This window comes from Triticum aestivum, chromosome 6B (assembly GCF_018294505.1).
Source record: "Triticum aestivum cultivar Chinese Spring chromosome 6B, IWGSC CS RefSeq v2.1, whole genome shotgun sequence".
Classification (NCBI taxonomy): Eukaryota; Viridiplantae; Streptophyta; class Magnoliopsida; order Poales; family Poaceae; genus Triticum; species Triticum aestivum.
Window position 1 is genome coordinate 210,266,370 of NC_057810.1, and position 9,681 is coordinate 210,276,050.

General features: G+C 53.4%; 1 protein-coding gene across 2 annotated transcripts; it reads right to left on the reverse strand.

The window, feature by feature from the left end:
• Positions 1 to 2,877: 2,877 nt before the first annotated feature.
• Positions 2,878 to 6,500, reverse strand: LOC123133978 (senescence-specific cysteine protease SAG39). 2 transcript variants are annotated; one of them, XM_044553351.1, is made up of 3 exons: positions 6,488 to 6,500; positions 3,839 to 4,255; positions 2,878 to 3,476 (listed from the first exon to the last, which is right to left on the reverse strand). In XM_044553351.1, exons 1-3 carry the CDS (start codon positions 6,498 to 6,500, stop codon positions 2,884 to 2,886), a joined length of 1,023 nt encoding a protein of 340 aa, XP_044409286.1. In that variant the 3' UTR covers positions 2,878 to 2,883. The 2 variants fall into 2 exon arrangements, with proteins under 2 accessions (XP_044409286.1, XP_044409285.1); XM_044553350.1 differs by lacking the exon at positions 6,488 to 6,500 and having other exon boundaries at positions 3,839 to 4,274.
• Between the last annotated feature and the right edge of the window lie 3,181 nt (positions 6,501 to 9,681).

Below are 9,681 nucleotides of genomic sequence, written 5' to 3' on the forward strand. Positions count from 1 at the left end.
ACATCCCTATACATTCACCTAGTTCTTGAGCCAATTTCATTTAAAATGCATACCAATATGGATTAAAATAAAGTGTGGTGTTCATAGTGGCCAATCAGAACAAAAAAGAAGGATGTTCATATATTTTTACATGCGTCTGATCACAAAAGTTCCAGTCCGGAAGTACGCGCAAAATACCGGCATTAGACTGGCTATCCGAGCCTCCTCGCACACTCTGCCGCTGACTCCTTATAGCCGTCTCCTTCTTGGCCGCCATCTTTTCAGTCTCCTTCATCTTGACCGCCAAGCACTTCAACATCTTGACACGGATAGCGCGTACGATCATCGCCGCTTCGGATCCAACTCATCGAACTTCATGGTCCATATTTTTTGTCTTCTCCGAAGCGTCCGCGGGCTCAACTCTCCTCTCTTCGAGCTTGGCCTTCTTATAGGCTGCCGGCACCAAGATATTAAACCTCTCCGTTTTCTTTTTCTCCTTTATTTTGGAGCGCTTGGCACATGCCTCCTCCTTCTTCGCCAAGATGTCCTCAAACCTCTTTGTCATCTTGGTCGTCGCCCCTTCTCGCTTCTCCTCCTTCTCTCATTTCTTTCCTCGGAACACCCTTCTAACCTTCTTGGGCAACTGCTTTGTTGTGTCGGTTGAATCACCCACCTCTTACTCATTTTTTATGCCAGCGGTCTTGATGGAATCGACAATGGATAGTTGCCACTTGGGTTGCTCATTCAACTTCTACCAAAAATGCATGAGAAAAAAGTTCCTCTTCTCAATTTTAAAGAAGAGGTTGCACGCACGGGATAGCTACAAAACAAAAGACATTGTCAACAATGTGCATAGAGCATAGCCGGGAAAATTATATAGAGACTATCCGACCAAATGACATAGAGCATATTTGGCCAACAAGTTGTGTATACGGCCAAATGGCACATAGCATAGCTGCGGCCGTCCAAATGTAGCTTGGCCACCAAGCGATGAATTATTTCAAATGACTGCAATACTTGATTATGGCCTCTTGGATGGTGTATGATTAATGGTAGAGTGGCTTTATCTCACGATTATGGATGAGTTCGTCGTGGTAGAGGTCGAAGTGCTTGTGCTCATGGAACCAAGTATGGATGTTGGCCCAAATTTTGTGTCCATTTGCTCCAGCCATGGATTGGATCAATGCTAGCCGCCAACCACACGTCGCACAAACATTCGTCCTCCCTCATGTTGAAACTTTCTCCCCTGCCACTCTTATTTGGACCGACCGACCCATCCTACAGATCAAGTTCATCGTCACCATCCTGCTCTGGTTGCCCGGTGTATGAGTCCAGCTCTTGGGTGTACATATTGGACCGCGTGCTTAGATCGGTGTACGTGCCCATGCCAAGTTGGGCGTACATTCCGGTGCCCGTACCCGGCTAGGCATGCCCATCCGGTTTCAAGTCATCCACTTGTCTGCACTTGTAGTAGCTTCCGCCTCCATTGTGGACCATCTCCAACATCTGCCTGCCCGTGTCATTACACGACGACACAGGCGATTGAGACGGAGGCGAATCCTGTACGACCCGCTTGTGTGAGAGCTCCTCGTGGGGTGGCCCACCTGCCAGCCTCCCCATGCGGCCGGGTCGCACGTACGACCCGGTCGTACAGGATTATTTTGTGATTGAGACATACCGATGAACTAAAAGCGGGCACCGCCTGACGTTCACATCCAGACAAGCAGAAGCGATGAGTCGGGGAAATGGAGCGGCGCCGCGTTGATGTCGATACAGCATGGTACGTACCCAGCGACGAAGGCCGGGGACTGCTGTAGCCGGCCAAGATGCTTTGTCGCGTATAAGTAGGGTGGTTGATATTGCTCCGGCCAAGATGGTGTGTGCACGGAGGGCCGCTGCGGTTGTGGCGCCCCGCGTCCCTGGACCTGCAAGGCCCCTGCACCCGTCCTTCCCATTGCCTTTTCTGTTGGCGCCTTCCTTTGCTTTCTGTTTGAGGCGGCGAGCTTGCTGTGTCGCCTAGTTGATACTCCGGACCTCCGCCTTCTGTGGATCCTCCACCTCCGCCGGCTCTGGTCGCTCATCGATCGGGTCCATGTGAGGGCGGAAGCGAAAAGGGCATGAATTCGGGCAAAGAGCAATGACGATTGGAGTTGAGTGGGTGGATAAAGTGGGGGAGGGGGAGGGGTTGTCGGCGCGGAAATAGTGCGAGTTACTACAAATGTGTGGGCTCCGCCTCGGTTTTGCATGGGGGGTGTCAGAGTGCTACGTGGCGAAGGTTCGGACTCCCGCAAAGCGCCCCCGCCCCCATGTTTGCTTCCGGTTTAGGGGAAAACGAACAACCAGTCCAGTCCGTGGACCGATGGAGTACCATATGTTGGATGGAAAAGTGTGTCTAGATTGCTCGGTCCGGACGGTTATAGGTGGTTTGAGGGTTCGCGTTGGAGATGCCTTAACACATTGGCCTTTGCATGGACATGGCCTTCACTTAATTATTCCAAAGTTTATGAGATTTAACACTTCAAATGGCGATAGAAAATTTCCACATAGGCCAACCGAAGAAGGACCGACCGACCAGAAACAAGGGGAAAATGACGCCTCATGCGAACAAATAGCCCATTAATGACGTGTGAAAAAGATTCTTCTGGGTTATCATTATATTTGTTGTGAAGTAGATTTTACTTATTTCGTATTGTAGATGTTGATATATTTTGTTTTACACTTAGTCAAACATACAAATGCATGACTTTAGAAAAACTAATACATGAAACATAGGGAGTATATTGAAATAGCTAGTATTATTCTTTCCATACATATATGCAAATAAGTAATCACATACTTGTTTACATAATCATGCAGGTATATATGTTTGTATATACACGGGCGTCAAAGGTAGGAGTATATAAGCTATGCCGTTGGGTAGGAAGGCTGCATGGCGAGTCCGCAGAGGCCTTGCTCATCGGCGACGTCCCTCTCCATCCTGATGAAACCATTCTCACCCCATGATGCGCCCCACGAGTTCTTCATCACCCAGTACTTGGTCCCGTCGCCGGCAACGCCGTACCCGACTGCCGCGATGCCGTGGTCGAGCTCCGTGCCACAATCGCCGGAGAGCACACCGCCCTTGTAGAACCGGAAGAGGTTGTCCCCTCCATCAACGGCCACAGACACGGGCTGCGCGGCCACCGCCTTCTGCAACGACGCTTCATCGTTGGCCGGCACATCCTCGTACCCCTTGATGGACGCGGCAGCGTTGGACTCCTTGTTGGGGTTGCAGCTGCCGTCGGTGCCGGTGTAGGGGTAATTACCCTCGGTGGTCAGGCCGCCGTTGTCGATGATGAACTCGAAGGCGTTGTCCATGAGCCCTCCCTCGCAGCCCTGGTCCATGCCGTCCACATCACAGTCCACCAGCTCTTGCTCCGATAGTGAGATCAGTTTCCCGATGCTCAGCTTCACGATGCCTTCCATAGAGGCCACTGTGGAGAAGGCCCAACAACACCCTGAAATATTCCATGTTACACAAGTGTTGATATGTTAGTCAATGTCCGTAAAAAGACAAGAATAATTGAATAACATAATGTAAACTAGTACGGTCCTTTGCAGTCTTCTCATTTCCAACAAAACTTGAAATTTCAAAAAAATTGTCAGCAAGTATGGAAATATTTTCATTTTGTTAACAAAAAACAGTCAAACACGATTTTGAGCCAATTCAAATAGTATATGAACTTTTATCAATTGAAATATTCTATGTGAACTATAGCTAAAACCTAAGAAATTTCAGTAATATCAGTGGTGCCTAGAATAGAATCAAATTTAGAACAGTTGACAATAGTCACAAATAATTGTGCGAATATGAGCTTACCACATTGGCCTTGGTCTTTGATGGGAGTGACCGCGCCTTTGGTTCTCCAGTCCACAGATGTGGGAAGAGCATCGAGGCTAACGTTCGCATACCTGAACCCTGTCTTCCTGCCCTTGCTACCACCCACCGGCGCCTTATACCCCGTGTGTGTAGCCCTGAATTCATCGTCGGTGATATCCGCAAACTGGTTAGCCTCGAGCCAGAACTTGTCGTTCCCTGCATTTACCGACTCGATGAACGCGACATTGGCCTTGAACACCTCTAGCCGCTGTGCTTTCTCAATAGTGTCACTGTACACACGGCCATACTTGGCCATCCACTGCTCGTGCCTTGCGACAATGGACCTATCGTCGGTGAGGTCCCTGGCTGCAAGAGCGCTAAGCACGCAGGCGCATGCGAGGATGGCGAAGAGCAAAGCTTGTGAGTAGCTAGCCATGGCTGGCCGGAGTAGAAGTTGGAGATAGAGGAGGTTGTGGTGATCTATCTTGTTTGATGATAATTGGGGTGTAATGTGGATCATATTTATAGGGATGAGATGATTCATGGCTCGGCTGTACTGAACTGCGGGGGTTCTAGGTAAGGCTGATAATGATTTGCTGCGTGCCGTGAGAGTACGTACAGCAGATTGATTCTTGTTAAACAAAGGGATGAATTAGCTTGGCAGGTGAGCTGAGAACAACAGGGACTAATTCTTGTTAAACAAAGGCATGGATGGACTGGATTATTATTTCGTTCAAGAATATTGAACGTCTTGTTTGCTCGTTAAACAAACATGTTGATAAGGGGACTAAAATAATTACTTTAATTGTCCGTTTCTTACAGTGAGTTTCTGATCAGTGTAAAATACTCAGTTAAGTACAATTTGCACGTCTGGACACTTCGGCACAAGTGGCAACTTGTTTTCTAGTGGTAGGCTAGTTCAACCTTGGTTGGACATTGTTCATTTATTAAATGCAAACTTTTTTTTAGGGAAATAAACTTGGTTCGACCCGCGAGCTAAGACTAGCTCAAACACATATATCGCCGAAGGAGAATAGGCTTCTAAATTCCAAAGGAAAATGGAATGAGAAGAGTAACATGAACTAAATCTGTAAGATACAATATTCAAACATAAAAATTGTAGGTCAAAGTGTTGGAAACGAGAGTTTGGCAATGCTTCACGATGTATTGATCGGTGCATAGCGCACGTATATATGGAGTACAAGGTGGGCCACAACCTCAACTATACAATGACTAGGAGGTGGGCCGGGCTATAGAATATACATGCACAAACCATATATTCAACACCCCCCACAGTCGAAGCGTCGCCGAAGACGCAAAGACTGGACCTAAACTTCTCGAAGACAGAAGTAGGCAGTCCTTTCGTCATGACGTCGGCGAACTGCTGCGCCGTCGGGACGTGGAGGACCTGGATGCGCCCAAGAGTCACCTGCTCACGAACGAAGTTTATATCGAGCTCAATATGCTTCGTTCGACGATGGTGGACCGGGTTGGCGGAGAGGTAGACGGCGGAGACGTTGTCGCAGTAGACGAGCGTGGCCTTGTGAACATCACAAAGCAACTCCTAGAGCAGCTGACGGAGCCAAGAGCATTCAGCAACGGCGTTAGCCACTCCTCGATACTTAGCCTCGGCACTCGAGCGGGAGACGGTGGGTTGTCGCTCGGAGGACCAAGAGATCAGGGACGGCCCAAGGTAGACACAGTACCCCGAGGTGGAGCGCCATGTGTCCGGGCAGCCGGCCCAGTCCGCATCAGAGTAGGCGACGAGGTCGGTGGAGGAAGAGACCGTCAGCGTAAGTCCCAAGGATTGGGTTCCGTGTATGTATCGGAGGATACGCTTCACCAGAGTCCAGTGAGAGTCGTGCGAAACATGCATGTGAAGATAGACCTGCTGAACAGCATACTGCAAGTCGGGGCGCGTCAGAGTCAGGTACTGCAAGGCGCCCACAATGGAGCAGTAGAAGGTTGCATCAGATGCGGGCGAACCCTCCAAAGCAGAAACCTTGGCCTTGGTGTTGACGGGCGTGGGAGCGGGCTTGCAGTTAAGCATGCCAGCTCGATCGAGAAGCTCATGTGCGTAGCACTGCTGGTGCAGGAAGAACCCATCTGGCCGTCGAACCACCTCAATGCCAAGGAAGTAATGCAGGGGACCCAAGTCCTTCAAGGCAAACTCATCGCGAAGACGAGCAGTTAGCCGCTGGAGGAGCGCGACAGTGGATGCCGTCAGAATGATGTCATCGACGTACAGCAGCAAGTAGGTCGTGTGAACTCCGTGATGATACACGAAGAGGGACACATCGGAGCGAGTCGATGTATAATCCGAGCGTCTGCAGGAAGGCGGCGATGCGCTGGTACCAGGCCCGAGGTGTCTGCTTCAACCCGTAAAGAGAACGGGAGAGCAAGCACACATGATCTGGATGCGTGGCGTCGACGAAGCCGATGGGCTGCTCACAAAACACCTGCTCAGCTAGGTGGTCGTGCAAGAAGGCGTTGGACACGTCCAACTGATGCACAGGCCAAGCTCGGGACACAGCTAGCTAGAGCACGGCGCGGATCGTGCCCAATTTAACAACCGGGGCAAATGTGTCGGTGAAGTCCACGCCCGCGCGTTGCCGAAAGCCCCAAACCACCCAGCGAGCTATATAGCGCTCGACAGTGCCATTTGGACGAGTCTTGTGCCGAAAGACCCACTTGCCCGTGATGATGTTGGCACGGGGCGGCCGAGGGACGAGCTGCCAGGTACGATTCCGCTGGAGCGCATCGAACTCTTCCTGCATCACACCGAGCCAATGAGAATTCCGAAGGGCGGCTCGAGCTGACAATGGGAGAGGGGACGACTCAGAGACGGAAGCAGTGAGAAGGTACTCATCGCTGGGGTACCGCATGCTCGGGCTGAGGGTGCCAGCCCGAGAGCAAGTCATCGGGCAGGGCAGAGGGTCCGGAGTGGAGACGGGCGACGATGAAGAAGAGCCCGCCTCCTCCGAGGCCGCGGACGAGGCCGCCGCGGGCGAGGCGGCGGGCAAGGCCGCCGGGGAGGCCGACGGCGTGGTCGGGGCCGGGGACGCCAAGGGCGTCGCAGGCGCCGAGGAAGGTGCGGCCCCTAGGGCAGCCAACCAGGGAGATACTCAACTCGTGGCACGGGGGGCACCCTCAAAGCCGGAAGGCGGACCAAGAGAAGCACGCGAGCGGCCGTCACTGGGAGCGAGCAAAGCCGCAACATCCGAAGGTACCTGCTGAAACGGGAAAAGCATCTCATCAAAGTAAACGTGTCGTGAAGTGATCACCCGATGTGAGATAGGATCATAGCAGCGGTAGTCTTTGGTGTTGGGGGGATAGCCGAGAAAGATGCAGGCCACGGACCGAGGTGTGAGCTTATGAGGAGCAGTGGAAGCAATGCTAGGGTAGCACAGGCAACCGAAAATGCGGAGCTCAGCATAGGAGGGTGGCGTGCCAAACAAGAGGTGATGAGATGCAAAATTCCCGCGAGTGCGACAAGGACGAATGTTGATGAGTAGTGATGCGGTGGCGAGCGCGTCGGGCCAAAAACATGGTGGCACGTTGGCATGAAAGAGGAGGATACGGACGCAGTCATTAAGAGTGCGAAGCACACGCTCAGCGCGACTCTTTTGTTGCGAAGTGTACGGGCAAGTGAGACGAAAGATCGTGTCGTGTGTGGCGAGAAGGTTGTGGATCGCAAGGTTATCAAACTCCTTCCCGTTGTCTGTTTGCAACGCATGAATGGGACGTCCAAACTATGTGGAGACATAGGAGTAGAAAGCGGTGAGAGTAGCAACGGGAAGGTCCACACATAGTGCGAAAATCATCAAGTATGACAAGATAATAAAGATAGCCTGTGTTACTTGCAACATGAGAGGTCCAAACATCACTATGAATTAACTTAAATGGGTATGATGCGACATGCAAGGAAGTGCTAAAAGGAAGACATACATGTTTGCCGAGACGACAAGCATGACAAGTGTGATCGTTGATCTTATTACACGTGAATGAAAAACTCCGAAGAATATGACAAAGGGTGGCGGTGTTGGGATGACCGAGACGAGCATGCCAAAGGTCCACACCAGCGGAAAGCGCCATGGGTGCAGCGACGGAGGAGGTGGATGAGTGGACCGGGTAGAGCTCGTCGGGGCTGTCACATCGGTGGAGCACCATCCGGGTACGGGCATCCTTAACAGAAAAGCCAAACATGTCAAATTCAACGGTAACAGGATTTTCACGTGTAAGAGAACAAACGGAAAGAAGATTTTTAATGATGGCAGGAGAGACAAGTACGTTAGAAAGATATAATGGCATGGAGTTAGAAGGAAAAGCAGCATGGCCAACATGAGTAATAGGCATGGAAGAACCGTCACCCACGATAATGCGAGCAGCGGTGTGAATGGGGTGAGCGGCCAGAAGGTTACCGGGGTTGGCGGCCATGTGAGCCGTGGCTCCAGTGCCCATATACCAGTCGCCACCGCTAGTGTACTACTGCGGCGTGGGGGCGGCGTGAAGGGCCGCTAGGAGTGCGGGGTCCCAAGGCACCGGCGGGAGAGCCGGGGCTGACGGCGCCGGCTGAGGCGGTGGCGCCACGAACCCACCGGCCGAAGGCAGCCTATAGGCCACAGAGGGGCCGTAGAGCGGCATGGGCGGGTACGTTTGAGGGGCCACGTGAAGCGCCTGATGAGAGGCCGGGCGGGCGGCGACGAGGCCTAGAACGGGGGCACATGGTACAGGCATGGAGTACGCATGCACAACCCCAGTCCAGGGGTTCTGGCCGGCCTGCCAGGGCGTCGGTGGGAGCTCCTGCTGTTGGTGACGCGGCACCCCGTCGGGCGCAGCCGGCTGCTGCTGCTGCTGTTTGCGGCCGCCTCGGCCATGACGGCCCCCGTGGCGCTGCTGCTGCTGCTCGGCAGGGGGCTGCGGAGGGGCCGGCTGCGGCTGCGAGTATGGGAACCCGGGCGGCGGCGGCGCCTAGAAGGGGCCCGGGGAGGGCCTCGGCAGGGCGGTGGGCGGCGCACCGCCGCGGGTACTGGCGGTGAGGGTGGTGTGGGTGGGCCGGATGCGTGACATCCGCATCCTCCTCTCCTTCAACTTCAGGTATGCAATAATCTTGGGAAACGTCGGGTTGGTGATGAGGGGGATGTTGGAGGCGGCGTTCCCGAAATCATCGTTCAGGCCGACGATGAGGGTGCTGAGGAGGAGCTCGCCGGAGACCATCTCACCAAGGTCACAGAGCTCGTCAACAAGCTTCTTGAAGCGCATGCAGTAATCGTCAACAGACGAGTCGAGCTGCTGGCACCCAAAAAACTCACCGTGCAAGAAAACCTTGTGTTGGAGCGTGTTGTCGGTGAAGAGGCCATTGAGTTTGGTCCAAACGGCGTGAGCATCATCGTCGGCAGAGACCATCATGTGGAAGAGGTCCTTCGAGATGGTGGTGTAGAACCAACGAATGAGAGTGGCGTCGATGGACATCCACTCCTCATCGTCCTCCATGAAGCGGGAATCCATGGAGCCATCGATGTGATCCCGGCTGTTGTACTCCCGAAACACAAGGAAGAAGTACGTCTTCCATGCATAGTATGTGGAGGTGAGGTGGTCGAGGACGACGGGAACCCGATCGAGGATGTTCAGATCGCGTATGACGACGGGGTCGGGACCTTCGAACGGGTTGGTGTTGCGGCTGCGGGTGATGCCGGAGGAGCCAGGGGAGGCCATGAGGGGATGGGGGTGGCGGCGTCACGCGGGAGAGCGGCGCGGCGGAGGGGTGGTGGCGCGGCCGTAGGGCGGCGCGGCAGGGTGGAGGCGGAAGCGTGGGCGGGGGCGCACACAGGGGCGGCGGTCAC